Source organism: Suillus clintonianus, assembly GCF_016758775.1.
Source record: "Suillus clintonianus strain FC179 chromosome Unknown DEU56scaffold_30, whole genome shotgun sequence".
NCBI lineage: Eukaryota > Fungi > Basidiomycota > Agaricomycetes > Boletales > Suillaceae > Suillus > Suillus clintonianus.
The window spans coordinates 1-20880 of NW_024539254.1; the positions used below are offsets into that span (position 1 = coordinate 1).

The 20880-nt window shown below is 49.0% G+C and overlaps 4 protein-coding genes across 4 annotated transcripts; all 4 read right to left on the reverse strand.

Annotated features, from left to right (window-relative positions):
• Positions 1-4981: 4981 nt before the first annotated feature.
• On the reverse strand, positions 4982-9185 carry DEU56DRAFT_755537 (uncharacterized protein; the record flags this gene model as incomplete). Its single annotated transcript, XM_041349919.1, has 10 exons — positions 4982-5187; positions 5250-5820; positions 5878-6012; positions 6286-7026; positions 7085-7225; positions 7282-7815; positions 7875-8221; positions 8468-8719; positions 8741-9071; positions 9147-9185. The coding sequence occupies 10 exons, from the start codon at positions 9183-9185 to the stop codon at positions 4982-4984; spliced, it is 3297 nt and encodes a 1098-aa protein (XP_041209032.1).
• Positions 9186-10378: 1193 nt separating this feature from the next.
• Positions 10379-14105, reverse strand: DEU56DRAFT_980276 (TPR-like protein; the record flags this gene model as incomplete). The annotated part of the gene is made up of 2 exons (XM_041359774.1): positions 12604-14105; positions 10379-12560 (listed from the first exon to the last, which is right to left on the reverse strand). The coding sequence occupies exons 1-2, from the start codon at positions 13869-13871 to the stop codon at positions 10379-10381; spliced, it is 3450 nt and encodes a 1149-aa protein (XP_041209033.1). The 5' UTR covers positions 13872-14105.
• A 309-nt stretch (positions 14106-14414) lies between these two features.
• Positions 14415-15320, reverse strand: DEU56DRAFT_322931 (isoprenoid synthase domain-containing protein). Its single transcript, XM_041345660.1, has 3 exons — positions 14892-15320; positions 14490-14836; positions 14415-14431 (listed from the first exon to the last, which is right to left on the reverse strand). The coding sequence occupies exons 1-2, from the start codon at positions 15189-15191 to the stop codon at positions 14573-14575; spliced, it is 564 nt and encodes a 187-aa protein (XP_041209034.1). The 5' UTR covers positions 15192-15320; the 3' UTR covers positions 14415-14431; positions 14490-14572.
• Positions 15321-16767: 1447 nt separating this feature from the next.
• Positions 16768-20711, reverse strand: DEU56DRAFT_901060 (CHAT domain-containing protein; the record flags this gene model as incomplete). The annotated part of the gene is made up of 5 exons (XM_041356534.1): positions 20329-20711; positions 20117-20270; positions 19922-20061; positions 19777-19874; positions 16768-19722 (listed from the first exon to the last, which is right to left on the reverse strand). Exons 1-5 carry the CDS (start codon positions 20366-20368, stop codon positions 16768-16770), a joined length of 3387 nt encoding a protein of 1128 aa, XP_041209035.1. The 5' UTR covers positions 20369-20711.
• Between the last annotated feature and the right edge of the window lie 169 nt (positions 20712-20880).

Genomic DNA, 20880 nt, shown 5'->3' on the forward strand with positions numbered 1-20880 from the left:
TTTAAAAAGGCAAAGGCATCCAAGAAACAAAAGTCAGTCAAATCTAAGACTGGGACAACCTTTGTGTGTGAACAAAGGCTGTCTGAGTTTTAGACTTGACTGCCTTTCGCTTCTTGGCTGGCTTTGGCCTTGTAAGTGACCCTATTCATAATTCCATCAGGATTCGACAGATGCTGTTGTAATGGTGCAAACAAGGTCAATAAATAGTTGCCTGGGTTGAGGGTTGGATTGGGCAGAGGGTTACACTGGGCCGAGGGTCAGATTGGATAGAGGGCTTTGCTGGGCTGGGGTTGGATTGGGTAGAGGGCTTCACTGGGCTGAGGGTTTTGCATTGGATTGGTGACTGATGCTCAGCCGCCTGGGTTGAGGTCGTATTGGGCACAGGGCATGATTAGATGGGGATTGAATTTGGAAAAGGGTTTCCATGGGCTGAGGGCTGCATGTCGCTGAGGGCTGATGGTCAGTGAAGGCGAACATATTGGTGTTCTGTGGAGCGATGTGGCTGTTGCTTGGCATAGGGTACAGATAATCAGAGCATTATGGCATATCAGTGTCTGATTCATTGTCAGGTTCATGCAGTCTATCCATCAATTGCTCAAGAGCAACTCATTCATATGACAGTCGGCCACATGTTGGCCCGGTGTAGTAAACCCATGGGTGTCAACTTCACAAATCTCGGTGGATGGGCATAGTAACAAGTCTTCTTCGGGTGCCATGTGTATCATGGAATTAGAGGTGACCTCCCGCTTTGATGTCAAACCTAAAGTGAGTCAAGGGACAAATTGATACACACCTAATCTGGTGAGTACAACCCTTTTTCAAGCGTTCATCTACCATCCCTTCACCCAAACGACTCCGAGGAATATTGCCATGGTCATCTTCTGGCTTTGACTTCTTGAACCTCCCTCTTGGCAGCTTCATTATCATTTGACTGATTTAGTCTGCATGAGGATTGACCATTGACTCGTCATCTGAAATGTAGCTATAGTGTTAGAAGAAGCTCCGGACACCGCTTTACAAACTAACCAGTGAATTCAATGTCCTTGAACATTAACTTTCTTCCCATGGTTCCGTCAGAGATACAATCATGTTCCATTGTACCATCCATTGCCCAAGGGCGACTTATTCATATGACAGTCAGCCACATGTCGGCCCTCAATAAAAGTTGATATTCATACCTTTCCTTTACACACAGAAAGGTTGTCCGAGTCTTAGATTTGACTGGTTTTGCTTCTTGGCCGGCCTTGGTTTCATAAATTTCTGATCTCAGAAAGCCTGTGAGCAAATGGTGTAGTAAACCTATAATGACCTTATGAAGAGGGACACCTGCGGAGTGAAGGCCAGCTAGGAAGTCAAAGAAAGTTGATCCTGGTTTCCCCCCTTCATGGGGGATTCATCTCTGATAGAGGTGACCAGGATTTTCGCTTCAGATTCACTAGCTCGCCTATCAAGGTCTATATCCTTGTGGCTCTCCAGAGTTCACATTCCTATTTCCTCACCAAAACTGATGTCTTTCATATGTTGGTGAGTACGACCCTTTTTCAAGCGTTCATCTACCATCCCTTCACCCAAGCTTCATTATGATTTGACTGATTTAGTCTGCATGAGGATTGACCATTGACTCGTCATCTGAAATGTAGCTATAGTGTTAGAAGAAGCTCCAGGACACTGCTTTGGTACACTTATCTTGCCATCGCACACAGAAAGGTTGTCCGAGTCTTAGATTTGACTGACTTTGGCTTCTTGGCTGGCTTTGCCTTTGTAAGTGTCCCTTGCCATAATGTAATGACAATGTCATTGATGTTGTTGCAATGATGCAAGCAAGGTCAAGAAAAAGTCGCTTGGGTTGAGGGTTGTATCAGGCGGGGTCGGGAGTTGGCATGAGTGGGGACACATAGAAAATACCATGACCTACCCAACTGTAGTATATTTGAAAATGAAGATAGTTGCAGGATAGTCCAAATCCCAGTAATGACTGTACACTGTCTGTTCTTCTTGGTCCGGTGCTTCTTCCCCAAGGCTTAGCCAAATGTTAATGATAGAAAGTGAGGCATGGGACGAATTGATACACACCTAACCTGGTGAGTACGACCCTTTTTCAGGCGTTCATCTACCATCCCTTCACCCAAACGACTCGGAAGAATGTTGTGATCCTCCTTTTCTGGCTTTGACTTCTTGAACCTCCTTCTTCATGACCCCATCACAATTTTTGCACGTCTTCGCATATCTTCGGTGTCTAGCTAGTCCCTGATCCTCCTCATACTTGAAGAGATTTGCCTCAGTAGCATCCCTCAAGGATGATACTACTAGCACACCTCTCGAGGGATATATCCTTGTGACCCCCCAGAGTTCACATTCCTATTTCCTCGCCCCAAGTTCGCTCTGAGGGCTATTTGGGTGGCAAGGTCCAGGTTTTGCCAGCCAAGAAGCGAAAGTCAGTCAAATCTAAGGGCTTTTCCCATTCATGGGCTCTGATAGAGGTGGCCAAGATTTTCGCTCTGAGGGGTATTTGGGTAGCAAGATCTTGGTCCCTCCTTTCATGGGGGAAACAGCTCTGATAGAGGTGGCCAGGAATTTCGCTTTTTTTACCTTTTCACTTTCTTGTTGGCTCGGGGGGCAATTTGGGTAGCAAGGTCCTGGTTTCCCCCCTTCATGTGGGATTCATCTCTGATAGAGGTGACCATCATTTTCGCTCTGAGGGCTATTTGGGTGGCCAACTTCTACTTATACTTTCGCTTTCATGGAGTTATGAAGAGAGACATTTATGAAGCCAAAGCCAGCCAAGAAGCGAACATCGGTCAAATCTAAGGACTCTGCCAGATTTCGCTCTAAAATAAAGTTCAAAAGTTGGCTGCCCCTGTCATGCAAGTCAATACCAGACAAGAAGCAAAAGTCAGTCAAATCACAGGACTTGGACAAGTCTTGTTGTGTGAAATGCACCAAAGCCAAGAAGATCATAAAAAAGCGAAAATATACATGTACAAGATGGCCACCTCTATCAGAGGTGAACAGCTTGGTCCCTGCTGTGCAATTCTGCATAACACCTCTGCAATTCACAATTTTGGTGTTTCATAAGGCAGATACAGGCAGGATCTAACACTCTGAACCTCGGAAACAAATCAGCAAGATTTATTTGCTGGTGCATCACAGTGGCATTGAGTGGTGAGCAGGCCCCCTCTGAGAGGACCGCATTCTTGCTTATGTAAGCAGCAGCAGCACCACACTCTCCTAAGATCGATTTTTACAGCCTTCATATGACTTGGGGAGGATAAGGTAGGACTTGATTTTGAGGTTATTGAGCAATACAAAGACCATGGTCATGCCAGATTTGCACGAAGAAATCAATTCTCAAAGTTGACCACCCAGGTCATGCTGGCCCCCCACACATCGATTTTAACAGCCTTGATATGACCTGCTTGACTTCAGGCATGACTCATTTTAGAGGTTATTGGACCATACAAACATGTTGGTCATGCCAGATTTCCCTCTTAAAATCATATTCCAAATTTGACTACAACCCCTGTCATGCCCCTCCCCCCCACCCAAAGATTGATTTTTTCAGCCTTCATACGGCTTGCTTGGCTGTATCTAGGACTCTTTCTAGAGGTTATTGGAGCATCTGAACACATTTGTCGAGCCATAATTGCACAATAAAATCAAATTCCAAAGTTGACCCCCTAGGCCATGCTGGCCCCCCCACACATCGATTTTTACAGCCTTCATGTGACTTGCCTGGCATCATGTAGGACTTGATTTCGAGGTTATTGAACACTACGAAAAGGATTGTCGAGCCAGAATTGCACAAAGAAATCAAATGCTGAAGTTGACCCCCCTAGGCCATGCTGGCCCCCCCACACATCGATTTTTACAGCCTTCATGTGACTTGCCTGGCATCATGTAGGACTTGATTCCGAGGTTACTGAACACTCCGAAAAGGATGGTCGAGCCAGAATTGCACGAAGAAATCAAATGCTGGAGTTGACCCCCTAGGGCATGCAGGCCTCCCCCACATATCGATTTTTACAGCCTTCATATGACTCGCAAGGGTTGATGTAGGACTTGTTTCCGAGGTTATTGAACACTCTGAAAAGGATGGTCGAGCCAGATTTGCATGAGAAAATCAAATTCCGAAGTTGACCACCAAGGCCATGCTCCCCCACCCAAAGATCGATTTTTTCAGCCTCCATATGGCTTGCTTTGCTTTAGCTAGGACTCGTTCTATGAGGTTATTGGACCATACAAACACGTTGGTCGAGCCAGATTTCCCTCTAAAAATCATGTTCCAAAGTTGGCTGCCCCTGTCATCCTCCCCCCACCCAAAGATCGATTTTTTCAGCCTTCATATGGCTTGCTTGGCTTTAGCTAGGACTCGTTCTTGAGGTTATTTGACCATCTGAAGACGTTGGTCGAGCCGGATTTTGCTCTAAAAATCATCTTCCAAAGTTGGCCACCAAGGCCATGCTCCCCCACCCAAAGATCGATTTTTCTAGACTTCATATGACTAGCCTGTCCTTCAGAAGCATTTTTCCTGGGGGTTATTGAGCCCTCTGAAACACGATGGTCATGCCAGAATTGCCTGGAAAAATCGTGTTCCTGAGATATACAGGGTCCTCCCCCTCCTCCTGACCTCCTATATGTCACTATCCCGGTGTTCTGCCTCAATACCGATACTGAAAACATCTCTCCTAGGGTATTTGAGGCCTCTGAATCGATTGGGAATGGTCCCAGACCCTCCGGAGGTCGGCATTCATGTGATATGGGAGGTAGGCTCAAATATCAGTATTTTGGACATATCTCCACAACCGAACCGCCGATTTTTCTTAATTGTTGGCTCATATCCATCCCAGAAGTACCCTCCATGATATGTACCAGCCCACCAAAAGATATTTTTTTACAAGTTTGAAACCTATTTCTGTTTTGACCCTATAAGTATTTTGGACATATCTCCACAACCGAACCGCCGTTTTTCTTAATTGTTGGCTCATATCCATCCCAGAAGTACCCTCCATGATATGTACCAGCCCACCAAAAGATATTTTTTTACAAGTTTGAAACCTATTTCTGTTTTGACCCTATAAGTCTCCTTTAAGTACCAGTCCGTATCTCCGGTTCCCCAATCACCAGATTCACCCCCAGTCAATTCAGAGGGCGAGGGAGTAAGTTGGGGCAAGGTTCCAGCCAAGATGTCTGTAGAGACGATAGAAAAGAAGTAGTACAATATAGTCAAGAATGAAGGTGAAAGAACATACCTTGAGTACTGTAAGATTCCGCGATGGCGACAGTAGCTATCGCGGAAGATGTAGGTGTAGGATCTGGAACAAGAGTGAATGGAAGATCCTTGATGTTGATCGATATAGTTGTACCAGGGACAACGGTGGCAGAGTCAACGACAGTTGGTGAGACATGAGGCACGGCAGAAGATTGCATAGTGTCATGATCGACAGTGTTGTTGTCGATGGCGGGCGTAGAAACCGGGCCAAGGTCGTTGTCGTGGTCGCTGGCATGGGCAAGGATAATGGGAGGGGAAGCCTGGCGTTGTTTGCGTGAAACCTGACGTGCCTTCACAGCAGCCTTGCCTTTTGCAGGCTGCTTGGGAGGTGGTTCGGGCGAGGTGACGATGTTGTCAGACTCAGAAATCGAGGGTTCGTAGGGTGGGCTAATGGGGTCATCGTCATCGTCTGATACAGGCGTGACAGCCTTCTGTTTTCCCTTGCCCTTAGCTCGACCTTTGGCTGTTCCTGCGACCTTGATCTTTGATGGGATCTTCGTTACAGTCGCTGGTGTGGGCCTGTCTGGTACACTTGACTCTTCAGGTAAGCCCTGTGAAGCAATACACAATGAGTCGTACAAACACAGGAGTGAAGGGGAGATACTCACCAAGGTATTGTCATCTTCTACGCCATCGATGACTGCGATCTGCAGGTCAATGATATCGCCCTCACAGTTGAACAAGGCTTCATTGTTTCCCGCGAGATGACGCAGACGCAGACGTGCGCTGTTTAATTGTAGACCCTGTGATTAAATCGGTAGTAAGTATCACATACTATTAATTGTGCACAATTCCGCGATGGCTACAGTAGCCATAGCGGAGCATATACGTGCGAGCATATACAAATTTTACATATAGACAATCATGCACAAGTCCGCGATGGCTACAGTAGCCATCGCGTAACATATGCGTACGTGCTATATGTAAAATTGTGTACCGTCAGACATGCATATGTCCGCTATGGCTACTGTCGACATCGCGGAATTTAGTGTAACTGTATAGATGTAAAGACTCACCGCAACAAGTAGAGCCAGTGGCTTCGCAACATCAGCTGACATCAGACTGTGTGAGCTTTCTCCAGCTCTCGCACACGCCATGTTAGATATGTAGGAGACAGCTTTGGTGATGGCGTCCCTATCAGCCGTCTCGAGAGCAAGCCTCTGCTGTGTTTGCTGGACGTTGACGGCGAACGTCTCCTGGATCGCTTTCGTCACCTTCGTCGGGTCTGCTTGGCTGTCGTCGAGTACGATCCCATCCCACCATTTCCACTTCTTGTCAGTGACAAGCCTGGCGTTAACGTACGTCTGCTGCTTCTTCGCCTTGCCTTCCAGACAGATCTCTAACATCCTCCTAAGCGCACCAATACTCACATCGCTCAACAACTCAGGTCGATAACTGTCAGCGTAGAGACGCTCCAAGGTAATAGCCTCTCCCATTGGCGCTATGTCCCTCGCACTATTTTTGAGCGAGGGGTGGAGCCAATCCCACGACGTGACATGTAGGGCCATAATGCCCAAAAGTCCCTTGGGCTCGGCCGCCATACTTCTCGTCTTCGGAGCAGTAGGCTTTCGCCTCTCTCCGATTAAGTTTGTCAGCCCCGTGCTGGTTATCTTCTCCATGGCAGGCAACGCCTCGAACTTGGCGTCGAATTCCGTTCGATCCTTCGGACGAGGTTGCATCCGTCGTTGGAGCATCGTCATCTTGTTGTTGAGGCGCATCACCAACGAATTCCTGTAAGTCCAAATAATGTCGGTGATCTACGCAGAGCATAGGTCAGTGTTAACGTTTTATCATGTCTCTTCTGTTGGCACTTACCTCGTAGCTCACGTCAACTGCCTCGAAACGTGCGTCGTTCCTGATGTTATTCAACATCACCGTGGACCAATCGTCCATGGTGTGAGTCTTGACATGCAGGATCTTCCAGTAATCGAGCAACGCCTCAAACCAACGGCAGATCTATATCAAGGACAGTCAGTCTACACTTTCTCGCTTCAGGATTATGTGCCACTCACCTCCGCTATGCCAGTTTTGACAGTGTTCAAGAACGTCCAGGCGTAGTTCAGCATCATCCCTCCCAGCAACGGTTCAGGTGCGTCGGGGGCTGTCACATCTGGCGTTAACACCAGCAGAAGTCGAGCCACGATGGTGTCTAGGTGCTTTACGATCTTGTTGTCGCTGCCTCGACTCGAGGATCCCACATGCCACTTCCTTTGTAGGTTACTCACTAATGTCTCCCGGTACGTGCTCAACGACACGATATAGTCAGCCGTCAGTACCCCGACCCCTTTGGACAAGTCGCGGAACGACTCTCTCGCCGCAAGGTCGAATGTGCCGATCCATTCGGCCCAGATCGTAATGTCTCCCTCCTGTTCCGGGGTGTATCCTGCAATGATCTGACGCAATTCCTTTGCCCGTTTCACCGCTTTCTCGTCGCCACGCTCAACGTCTTCCAACAGCTCCTCGACTGTTTTGAAGTCGGGGAACGGTTCCTCCGACGCTAACTTCCTCAATAACGTGCATCGCGTGTGGATCCACGCGACATATAGCTGTAAGGTCAGTTTAGTCAGTATATGTTTCTTTATTCTCACTATGCGCGGAAACTCACGCCAAGGCAAACATCAAGAGACTTGGAAAGCCACGTAACGGAGTACTCCCGACGGTGACGGAAGTGCGGACCCAACTGTAGAAGCTCCGTAGACAGGAGCATGCACAGCGGGTCATTTGCAAGGACTCGTTGGAGGCGTGTGTTCTTCTCCTGTTCCTTCTTCAACTCTCTGAGACACTCTAACGCTTTCTCTTCTGCACTCCCCTCATCCTCTTTATCCTTGTAGCGCGCGAGGACCTTCTTGAAAATTGTGATCAATACCTCCTCCTCGGTTTCCTTATATTCGTGCAACGCGTTGTTGCGACTCAGGTGAGCAGCGAGTGTTTCTCCTTTCGCTAACAGCAGATCTATATAACGACATCAGCATGTGTTCAACAGCACAAGAATTCCGCTATGGCTACTTGAGCCATAGCGGAGCACGGAGGTATGTGCCGTGCTCCGCGATGGCTCAAGTAGCCATCGCGGAATAGCACATAACACATAGTATACACACGCGATGGCTACTTGAGCCATCGCGGAGCATCGAGGTATGTCAAATGCTCCGCTATGGCTCAAGTAGCCATAGCGGAATGGTTAAGAATGAGACGACTCACTTGAATTGTAGACGACGACTCCCCATTTACCAATGTTGTCCATCTTCCCCAGCAGGATGCCCATCTGCCCACGTAAGTCGTCCCATTGTGCCACGTGTTCTGCTGAGACGTTCGTTAAGCCCGAGATCTTGTCTTTCTTTTTCTCTAGCGCAGCATATTCGTCCTTGAGCATCTGGCTATATTTCTTCAACGCTGCAAGACGATGCTGGCCGGACGCAACGATTATCTTGTCGTTGTCCGTGATTTCAAGCTCTCACACAGCGTCTGGATCACTAAAATCAGTTGACAGCGTGAGTCCGCTTTTCAAACGCTTGATGTCGATAATGATCGGGATGGCAGCTGTCTCTTTCATAGACAGTATCCCGGATTGCTGGAAGGACAGGATTAGCTTGTTCCGCTCCACCTCGTTTTCTGCTCGGTCGTTATAAACGCCGAATTTTAAACGTTTCGCCATCTTCAGTAAGTCAATCCACGCTACCCCTGCCTTACATTTCCCAACTTGCGTGTCCAGCTTTTGCGTAGCCTTCCCCACATCGTTCTGGGGCGTTATCGCTTGGATCGGTCTAGTATCTAGGTGCAGGTGCAGGCTTGATCCGCCTGCCTCCTGATTGCCGTTAGAAGCACACAAAATCAACGTAAGTCTTCTGTTTCTATTTAAAAAACATGTATTATAACGTACTGCGTTGTTTTCTCCCTTCTTAGCGCGTTTGCCTCCCATCGTTCGTCGTAGAGCAGTGGAGACGTTGTACTTAGATCAGGGTATCGTGGTGGTTGCATCTGAAGGAGTAGATTAATCTTTTTACACCCTTTACCCCCTCCGTATGCCTCATGTTCTTTTTTTCACCCTTCCTTTGCCTCATGTTCACATTATCAGGTCCGCGAACACCACGTGACACATCACGTGATACGGAAATTACACTTCGATTTGATCCGCGATGGCTACTTTAGCCATCGCGGAACATTCTATATATACTTTGATCCGTGATATCTATGTCACGTTCCTGTACACAGGATTCCGCTATGGCTACAGTAGCCATAGCGGAGTACTGTGTACGTGTGTGTAAGTACATATGTATGTATGTATGTTACATATATGTGTTATATACATGTTGTACTCCACTGTAGCCACCTTTGCGAACGTTGTGTTGCGCACTGGTGTACCTGTGTTGTGTTTCAATGATAGTATATACAATCTTATGATATAATAGTTGTATCTTAATATAATCTCATTTTTGGTCACATGAGCGGGTCAAAAGATCCATTATTCACAAGGTTTAACTGTGTGTTCCGCACCGACAATTGTTAGTATTTATGTCTGACATTACAACCCTTAACAAAACCAGTTATGTACCCGAACCCATTTACAAGAATCGTATATCATTATCAGGTCCGCGAACACCACGTGACACATCACGTGATACGGAAATTACACTTCGATTTGATCCGCGATGGCTACTTTAGCCATCGCGGAACATTCTATATATACTTTGATCCGTGATATCTATGTCACGTTCCTGTACACAGGATTCCGCTATGGCTACAGTAGCCATAGCGGAGTGCTGTGTACGTGTGTGTAAGTACATATGTATGTATGTATGTTACATATATGTGTTATATACATGTTGTACTCCACTGTAGCCACCTTTGCAAACGTTATGTTGCGCACTGGTGTACCTGTGTTGTGTTTCAATGATAGTATATACAATCTTATGATATAATAGTTGTATGTTAATATAATCTCATTTTTGGTCACATGAGTGGGTCAAAATATCCATTATTCACAAGGTTCAACTGTGTGTTCCGCACCGACAATTGTTAGTATTTATGTCTGACATTACAACCCTTAACAAAACCAGTTATGTACCCGAACCCATTTACAAGAATCGTATATCATATGACTAACCAACCAAACTAGACACCTATGTGAACAAATACAATCTGCTGTTCTAGTGGAATCTTCTTGCGCAACGATTTCACAGCCTTGTGCAATGCTACCGCAGCCCGTGTGCAGTCCAATCTCCCTGAACCATCAACCATCTTGCGGTAAAAAAGAGACACAACCTGCAGTGCAACCTCGTCGTCAACAGACCACATGGAACCTATGACACTGCGAAATCCGGAGAATTGAATTGCCGCGGCGAGATGGATCAATTCGTCAGGACTCTTCTCGTCGCCAACGGTAGTGTGGCAGGCCGATAAGAATGCAAATTCAGGATTCTGCCAGTTGGACCGGATGATGTCCTTGATCATCAACGGTCCATCGCGCATCGCGAAGGAAGAGTCGAACGGTTGTGTCCGATCCGGCATTCCATGGCAGGCGAGATGGAGCCACTGGTTTTGGTTTAGAGCATCGAGTGCACCCTGCACTGTTGCGTGGCTGTCTCGGAGTGATGTGAAGGATGACACGATGGGTACAAGACACTGAGATATGGCGTCTAACTCAGGAGCGACATGTCTGAGTTCCTTCCCTCTGTCCGGATTCGCTTGACCAATTGCAACAAAATACTGTGTAGACGCATATTGAGAAACGCGCTTTCTCGCACGAACTAGCGTTGCCAAAGTGGGGGTATAAGAGGAGATGTAAATCTGAGACAGGTTATCTCTCCCCCTCTCGTAGGGTCCTGCTGCATGTAGAGGAAGCAGAGTGAATTCAGCCGTGGGACACCACCAGATACGCGAGCCAGGGTGAACATTTGATATCCTAAGGGCTTGGACCACGGGGTCGACGACATGATGCCAGAGCTTGCGTAGGATGCCCACGAGCTGGAGTTGATTATTGGAACAACCGAATTGCTCTGCGACAGACTGAAACTCGGAGGACAGCTCGGAGACTTTGTTCTGCGTGATATCAAGTGGAACGTGGACAGGATCGTGGCTGCTTGAGACGATTAGGGCGTCACAGCCGTACCGACTAGCATTGACAATGATGACTGGACCCTCTTCAGCGGCTTTCCGGAGGTCAGAAAACAGTGGGGGCAGGAGAAACCGAGAAAAGTCAGGCTGCATGCGGATGCGGGAGACAACATCATTCCATTGCATGGTCAGTTGTCGGATTCGTGGGGGCTGCTCGTTATTAGACTGATCGAATGCGCTACGAAGGCCAAAGCTCAGCTGTTTGAACTCTTTCTCCAAGGCTGCGCCAGTGTCACCGGACAGGGAAAGTTCATCGAGTGGTGGGCGTAAGCGTGCCAACTGGGTCCAGAATACTGCGCGGCCTTGCTCCACCATTTCAACAGCAGTTGTCAGCGCACCATGACGAACACTGCACGAGAAAGCGTCCATGGCAAGCGAAGCTGTGGCCATCTTGACGACATCAAAATGGCGTGGAGAAGACGATAATAGAGTAGCATGATGATCTAGGAATTTCAATGCAGTTTGATAGGCAAGCAATGCAGAGTCATGGTTCATCTCCTCTGCAAAGGTGGCCCATGACTTGGCAGCAGTAAGATCCGTACGAGAGACTGCATGAGATAGGTAGGAAAGTTGCACATACAGTCTAAATGCTTCATCTAAATCGAACTGGGTGCCCCACTGCTTGAATCTGTTGTGAAGACCGAGGGCAAGATTTTTGAGAGAGTCTGATCGAAGTGAATGACCGGGGGGACGAAGGAGTAGTGCAGCCCGATAGAGTTCGATGGCCTCGTCAAGGTCAGACGGGACACCCCGCTGCTTGAATCTGTCTTTAAGGTTGATGGCAAGATTGTTGAGAGACATTGAGCGATCAGAATGACCGGGGGGACGAAGGAGTAGTGCAGCCTGATGGAGCTCGATGGCCTCGTCAAGGTCAGACGGGACACCCCGCTGCTCGAATCTGTCATGAAGGCTGATGGCAAGATCGTTGAGAGACAATGATCGATCAGAATGACCAGGGGGACGAAGGAGTAGTGCAGCCCGATAGAGTTCGATGGCCTCGTCAAGGTCAGACGGGACGCCCCGCTGCTCGAATCTGTCTTGAAGACTGATGGCAAGATTGTTGAGAGACGATGATCGAAGTGAATGACCGGGGGGACGAAGGAGTAGTGCAGCCCGATGGAGCTCAATGGCCTCGTCAAGGTCAGACGGGACGCCCCGCTGCTCGAATCTGTCTTGAAGGCTGACGGCAAGATTGTTGAGAGACATTGAGCGATCAGAATGACCGGGGGGGACGAAGGAGTAGGGCAGCCTGATGGAGCTCGATGGCCTCGTCAAGGTCAGACGGGACGCCCCGCTGCTTGAATCTGTCAGCAAGGCTGATGGCAAGATTGCCGAGAGACGATGATCGAAGTGAATGACCAGGGGGACAAAGGAGTAGTGCAGCCCGATGGAGCTCAATGGCCTCGTCAAGGTCAGACGGGACACCCCGCTGCTCGAATCTGTCTTTAAGGCTGATGGCAAGATTGTTGAGAGACATTGAGCGATCAGAATGACCGGGGGCACGAAGGAGTAGGGCAGCCTGATGGAGCTCGATGGCCTCGTCAAGGTCAGACAGGACGCCGCGCTGCTCGAATCTGTCATGAAGACTGTTTGCAAGATTGTTGAGAGAGTCTGATCGATCAGAATGACCGGGGGGACAAAGGAGAAGTGCAGCCCGATGGAGCTCGATGGCCTCGTCAAGGTCAGACGGGACACCCCGCTGCTCGAATCTGTCTTTAAGGCTGATGGCAAGATTGTTGAGAGAGTCTGATCGAAGTGAATGACCGGGGGGACAAAGGAGTAGTGCAGCCCGATGGAGCTCAATGGCCTCGTCAAGGTCAGACGGGACGCCCCGCTGCTCGAATCTGTCTTGAAGACTGATGGCAAGATTGTTGAGAGACGTTGATCGAAGTGAATGACCGGGGGGACAAAGGAGTAGTGCAGCCCGATGGAGCTCGATGGCCTCGTCAAGGTCAGACGGGACGCCCCGCTGCTCGAACCTGTCATGAAGGCTGATGGCAAGATTGTTGAGAGAGTCTGATCGAAGTGAATGACCGGGGGGACGAAGGAGTAGTGCAGCCCGATAGAGTTCGATGGCCTCGTCAAGGTCAGACGGGACGCCCCGCTGCTCGAATCTGTCATGAAGGCTGTTTGCAAGATTGTTGAGAGAGTCTGATCGAAGTGAATGACCGGAGGGACGAAGGAGCAGTGCAGCCCGATAGAGCTCAATGGCCTCGTCAAGGTCAGACGGGGCGCCCCGCTGCTTGAATCTGTCATGAAGGCTGTTTGCAAGATTGTTGAGAGACGATGATCGAAGTGAATGACCGGGGGGACGAAGGAGTAGTGCAGCCTGATGGAGCTCGATGGCCTCGTCAAGGTCAGACAGGATGCCCCGCTGCTTGAATCTGTCAGCCAGGCTGGCAGCAAGATCGTTGAGAGTTGTTGATCGATCACAATGACCGGGGGGACATCTCTGCAAGGCCGCTCGACACTTTTCCACCCAGTCCGCCATTCTATGGTATTAAAGTTACACTATGGTTGTCAAGCACACAGAGAGGATGAAGCCGACAGGCGCACTGGCAATTGGGCAAAGACGTCACTGTGTCTTTCATGAGTACAGATCCAGGTAACCAAATATGTTTGAATTGCAATGCGCACGCACACAAAAATTATGTAGAAACCTGGCCATAAACGATATGGTGAGCGCCCAGTGCAGTACCCAAGACGAGTCTGGTACTTGGTGTGGAACTACCCTTGATGTTATAAAATCATTCATATGACAAGTGTTTGTGCGTGCTTATGTAATGATCCTTGGTGCTACCTTGGCAACTACAGCGCTAGTGACTTCATCAATGTAAATTCTGTCTACAACCTTGAAACGTTTTTGATTCTGCTTTTGACAATTGGCACCTGCACGCCCACTGACATCTTGTGTCGTCCAAAGGGAACCAAATGAACACGATACATTGTTTTCAACTTGTACAAAAAGGTACACAATCGCAAGAAGATGGCAGACGGAGAGGTAATCAATATTCAGCTTCATAATAAGACATAGATAACAATGGTAGCCTTCTATAATACGAGTCGTCGCAATCAGAATCATGCAACGCAGGAAGTGGAAAAAACTCACATAGAACAGAGGCTTTACAAAGGCCGCTTGGGAAGTAGCTTCACAATTCTCTCCCGCTTGACAATATGCGCATCGTTTCCGAATTAGCGGGACTCGAAGGTCCAGTGCAGTGAACCAGTAATCCAGCTCTGCAGTCCTCGAACGTAGGTAGCCACCTGCTTGTCAACCACATCCCCCCACGAGGGGAGCATAGCGAGGTTTTCTTCAAAGCGCTGGAGGGAAATGTTACAAAGCCAGCCGCAGTAGTCCACAGCACCTTGCAGGTCTAGACCTTGGTCGACCATGAGCACAGCAACCAAATTATGCGTGCTACGGTGAGATTGCTGCATGTTATAGGAGACAATGTCCTATCAGCAACGAAGTCAGTATTGTCCCTGCGTCGACGACATAATAGGGCATTACATTGGACCAAGAAACAAAATTATTGGTAGCCTCCTCCAGGGCCATGATAACCGGATCCGAGACTACTTCGTCGGGGAGATCAATCCCACTTACGAATTTGATGAGGGAAAAACAAGCCTTGCAGCCGCTCAAGTCGCGCCTCAATTCGATGTAAGATTCTATGTCGTTGACATGTCCCTTGGCGCGGTTGTCCACATCCTTAGCTGCAGAGATGAACCGCACGTCCATTGTGTGGATAAAGCGCTCGGTGCAGCCAGGGCCACCAGTCTCCCTAAAACAACCGAAGAATCTGAAGACCATAAGATGCTCAGAGCGTGTGTGTGTGATGGAAAAAACAGACGCACGCTTTGCACGTCATTGCACTGTATCTTTCCGTTTGGAAGTTGATGGGATCACGGAACGCAGCCATGCAGCAATCACGTACTCCACACGAATCATTAACATCGAACCTATCGATCTCGAGCCAGTCGTCTAATTTGAACGACCAGTTCAGGAAGTCCGAGCAGACTTTGAGATGGAAAGCATCCGCGTCAGTGTAGCAAGGTGAAGCGAACCAACCTGCCCGCACGCTGGTATATTTAGTAATATCGAGCTCTACTCGATGTGCTTCGTCACAAAGCCATTGTGTGGAAGCAAGAGAGACCGGATCACGGTGAGGGTTTAGTCGCATGGGGTAGCAGCAATCGCTGAAGAAGTCGGGTATAATGAATTCTGCGGGCTCCGAGTCTGAAGAAGTCATGGTGCAGGTTGCGGTAGGAGCTATGGAGGTTGTCGGACTCGTGTCGTGAATGTCGAGATGAGCGAACAGAAAAATAAGATATCCGAGTTATGAGACAAGTCGCTCTGAAATAGTTTTTATAGCCATGCCAGTCTTGAAAGTGGGTGTGTCGTGTTCGCTCGGACCATCGTGTGCTTTTGAAAGGGAAGGTCTACCGGTCAAGTTCGAAACCTGGGCGAAGACTCACCTACTCGAATAATCTGAATTGTGCTTCCATATGCAGGTTGAAACATTACTGCGCTAGGAAATATAGTCCTCTACGCTCCTGTGGGTCAGGGTCGAGATGATGGGGTGTTTAAACTTACGGACAATGACCTTAGTGGATTTGTTCATCGACGGCGATTGACCTGTATGTCAATCAGGATTGACGGACCCTTCTAGTGATCTAATATCTGCTCGTTGACTTGTGTGGGCGCCGTGGTTCATGATACCATAGGTAGGGTACCAGAACATCTACAGCGGATCCGCTGGATAAGCCGTGGTGTAAGGACAACTGGAAAAATGCCAAGAACAAAGCATCCTGGAAGCAGGATGCATTAGTGTCATTTCCGAGTTTTAGTAAATCTTGGTGAGTGTAACGTACCGTACTGCGTAGTACTTGCTAACTCATCGAGCGTGAACCAATTGAGATGAATAGAAAGTCTAAGGTTAGCAGGTTTCTGAGTGACGTTGTCGATGGTTCTTGATGGCAAGCGTCAGGAAGCGTATACATCCATCGCCCGATGCCCATATTGACGCTCTCATATGTCGAGGTCCACTGCTGACGTGCACGCTCGCGCCGCACAGGTCCAAGTCCGAGTCCACATAGGCTATTTGTACTGTTTTTGAATGAAAACAGAGATTGAGTTGGAGTGGGATTTGAAAATTTGACGATTTAATTAAGTATAGATGGTTGTCCGGCAATAACCCAGCAGATAAACTTCAGAGGGCGCGGGCCCTGATCTACGCTAACCTATAAATTTTGTGATGAACATGAAAACGAGATAACGGGAGCACAAGAATATCAGGGTCATGTCGACAAGAAAGCAGGATGAAAGAGGGTCGCAGACGAATGACTCGCGAATATATACCAGACGAAACAATATGACGTAGGTAGAACTACACACCAATATGTATGAAAACCATCCTCTGCTCGAGCGGCACTTTCGTCTTCACAGCGTGAGTAGCACGGTTGAGTGCCCAGGCCGCCCTCGTACAGTCCATGAACCCGCCATCCTCTACATGGTTGACCATGTTCTCGTAGAAAGCTTCAACAACGTGTTTTGCGACAGCGTCATCGACCTCCCATAGCGTGCCAACGACGCTCTTGAACCCCGAAAACTGAAGTCCAGCTGCAAGATGGATGACTTCGTCGGGCGTCTCCTTATCGCCGACGGCGGTATGACACGCCGACAAGAACGCGAACTCAGCGTGCGGAATATCTTTCTCCATGATGTCGAGCAGCGTGAGAGGTGCGTCCTTCATGACAAAATGAGAATTATAAGGCTGGTTGTGGTCCTGCTTGCCGTGACATGCGAGGTGCACCCAAGTGTTCTGTTCCAGGGCTTCGAGTGTACCTGCCCGTGTGGCTGCGTCGCCAGAAACAGTGAAACGATTGGCCGTCGTGGGGACAAGCTTATGGACAAGCTCGAGCTCACCGTCGACAGCCAAGAGCGCCTTGCCATTCCCTCCACCCGGTTGACCCTGTCCGATCGCCACGAAGGATGGAGGCACATGCTTCTTCATCATCTGTCTAGACCTAATCAGCGCCGAAAGTGTCGGCGTATAAGAACAGATGTAGAGATCCTCTAGGCATGGCTCCTTCGAGTGATCTGCCTTCGTTCGAAATGGGTGAGCTGCGTGGAGAGGAATGGATGTGAAGGCCGCAGTTGGACACAGCCAGATTCGAGACTGGTGCTTTAAGTTGAGGGTATGCTCGAGTATGTTGACGACGGGTAGCATGATACCGTCCCATACCGCCCGCAAGAGGACAATCAGATCATTGCGCGGCTGTTTTAGGTCCATCTTTGATGCATGCGGTATCACCCTGGCGAACCGATCCTTGAGATCCTCGAGATCTGCGAGAGTGATAGATGGAAAGGGAACATTATGGGGCTCTCCTGACGTCGGGACAATGATGGCGCTGCACGAGTGTTGGCTCGCGATGAGGATGATGATTGGTCCATAGCGAGCTGCTGCTTGCAACTCTGTGTACGATGGCGGGAGCAGGAATCGCGAGAAAGTTTTAAGATTACGTATCTCAGCTACCACAGCTTCCCATTGCCTTGTAAGTCTCCTATACTCACTTGCTGCCCGATCAGCAGCGGCTCTGTCTGTGCTGCCTGTGGAACCTTGAGCATCAGAGAGACAATTGCTGAGCTCCGAGAACTTGTGAGCTAGGATTGGATTCGTGGACTCGAGGTCTTCAAGCGGACTCCTCAGGCGAGAGGCCAATGACCACTGTTGCCCACGACCCTGCTCCACGAGTTCAACTGCACGTCGTAGATTGTCATGACGGATGGCACACGATGCTGCATCTACAGGCAGTGATCTGGTATTGTTGAAGGCAGTGGCAGCTTCACGCCGTGAAATTGATGATGATCGTGTTGACAAATGACTGCTAAGAAGGTCAAAACACGTCTTGTAGGCCTCCAGCGCAGATGTATGACTGTGCTGCTCTGCTGTGGTGACCCATTTCCGGGCTGTTGCAATACGATTTGGAAAGCCCTGAGTAGGATGTCTCGACGCCAGTCTGAAGTTCTCCACAGCGAGCGACAAATCAGCGATGTTGTGCTCCATCTCATAACGAGACACATAGGCATCCTTCAGGTGTATGTAGCTGAAATACCTGTCCGGGTGTAGTGAATGTAAGGCCTCCAATGATTCTTGGCAGAGCCGAATGGCCTCCTCGATATCTTCATTCTTCCCAGCTTGCGTGAAACGAGACCAGAGCGCTGAGCTCAAATTGGAAAGAACTAGATGGCGCTCTGGATGGTCAAGCGGCCTTACCCGAAGGGATTCACGATATAGATCAATGGCCTCGTTAAGATCCTCAATGACATGCAATGTGTCATATCTCTCTTTAAGCGTGAGGGCAAGGTTGTTAAGCATGGTGTCACGACGTGGATGCCCAGGTGGGCGCAACATCAGTGCCTCGCGAAAGAGGCTGACAGCTCGGTTGGTGTCATCAACGTCACCGCGTTTGTTGAAACGGGTGCGGAGGGCGCTCCCTAGGTTGCCCAATGAGAAATCAAGGTTTTTGTGCTCAACAGGGCGCAGGCGCAGCGCTTCTTCGTGCATGGAGATGGCCTCGTCGAGGTCATGAGATTTGCCTTGGTGATTAAAGCGGGATTGGAGTGAGAGGGCCAAGTTATTCAGGTAACCACCGCGGTCAGAATGTCCCTCGGGGCACAGAGAAACGGCTTCACGAAGAAGTTGTATGCTCTCATCTATATCATCAATGCTGCCGCGCTGTTTAGAGCGTGTTCCGAGAGCCCATGAAAGTTTGTCAAGTGCGCTTGGACGGTATTTCTGGCCCAGAGGACAGAGCTCGAGCACGACTCGTCGAAGGTGGATGCCTTCGCCAGATGCATCAATCGGAAGTTTGTTGCATTCGGTAATCACATAATCGACCGCACTGTCTACGCCGATGCTACGAAGGTAGGTGCCCTCTAGACAGAGGGGCAGTAACTTGCAGCACAATTGCACGGATTTGTGAATGAAGACGGGGGTGCGCTCCTTGCTGTAGCGCCAGTTCAATGCGAGAATGAGATGTAAGAGAGATAATGTGTGGTTGGGATGGCCCTGCGGACGCAATGCAAGGGCTTCGTGGAAGAGGGAAGTGGTGGTATCAATGTCTTGGAGATCGTTTCGAATGTAGCCGTGAAGGCGGGCCCACGCGAGGTTGGTGAGAGCTGCTGCGTGGTCAGGATGGTCGACCGGACAGCGGTCCAGAACCAACTGAAAACGCTCTACAGCACCGTTCAGGTGAGAGACCGTCTTGCTGGTGCTGTACTCGGCATATTGTGCGTGGCCCGCATCTGTTTCCTGAGCAATCTCGCAGCCTACGAGGGACTACAGTTGGTGTTCCGTCAGCAGGAGCTACCATCAGAGGTAAGTATCACTCACGTCAAATAGTGCGCCGTCCTGGTTATCGCAAGCGTGTACAACAGCGGCCTTCAGCGTGAGCGAAGGATTGACACCATGAACAAGTGGGAAGGACAATTCTACGGGATGTGAGTAGATGTGCAGGAATGAGCAGTGGGTTGCTCACCGAATGTCTCATCTCCATGATCGAGCAGCTCATCCAACGATGTTTGAAGTGTCCCAATGACTTCGCCATTGCCAAGCATTTGGTTGACCTCGTAAGACGCTCTGATCTCCACTGATAGTGCAGGTGACTCGTGAGATGATCTGTAAACCGAAGATGAGTTCTCGAATCGTATCCGAAATATTCGAGGGAGTTCACAGAGTCACGGTATCTCCCCATACTACAGAGTTGTTGGATGATAAGACTCTGATGGCTGATTTCCAGTGTCTCCCCGAGTCGACATTGATAGATACTATGTAAATGCCTGCGGGTATGCGCCAGGAAGGGACTCGAAGATTCTGTCCACTGATAACTATATATAGAGGGTCAGGATCGCAAAAGAGATACTAAGGTGATACGGAGCCACATACATTCAAGTCTGATAGATTGGCTTTCTGCGCTGCCGGGCATGATGGTACTATGAAGCCAAAGGATGAGGATCGAGGATGGGCTTAGTGGTGGGTAGATTGAGTGGTAGGAGAAGACTGGGTAGGGATATGTGGACCGTGGACGGAGTTCAGCCGAGAGGAGAAGAGGTTCGGGGGCCGGGTGATGGCTGCACGTGTATTTGAATCATGTTGTTGAGGGCTGTTCAGCACAATAGATGCTGGTACGATTAGACTAAGCGCTGTGACCAAAAGATGACTGAGTAGGATTAGCGGGAGAACTTCAAACACATCAGTGAAAGTGACACGCAAATATTATGCGAGATTATGAGCGTCCTGTGGTGTTTGCTACTCCTGGACGGCACGACTCATTTGGCACACGAAGGTAAAATATAGAATCGGGTTTATTCGCAAGGTAATGCAAACCGGCGAAAACAAAACAAAAAAGCCGAACGATTATAAATGGGTACGATTGAGCTGACAGTGCCATGGGGGGGAATGATGATTGAGAGTACAACGGGTGATGAAGAGTGTGAA

What these genes read in the sequence shown, in the direction of transcription:
- DEU56DRAFT_322931 (XM_041345660.1), bottom strand. Translation starts at nt 15,191, where the DNA reads ATGGTCTTCAGATTCTTCGGTTGTTTTAGGGAGACTGGTGGCCCTGGC. An exon ending in ATTTTGTTTCTTGGTCCAAT is followed by an intron (nt 14,837 to 14,891) that starts GTAATGCCCTAT and finishes CGTTGCTGATAG; the next exon opens with GACATTGTCTCCTATAACAT.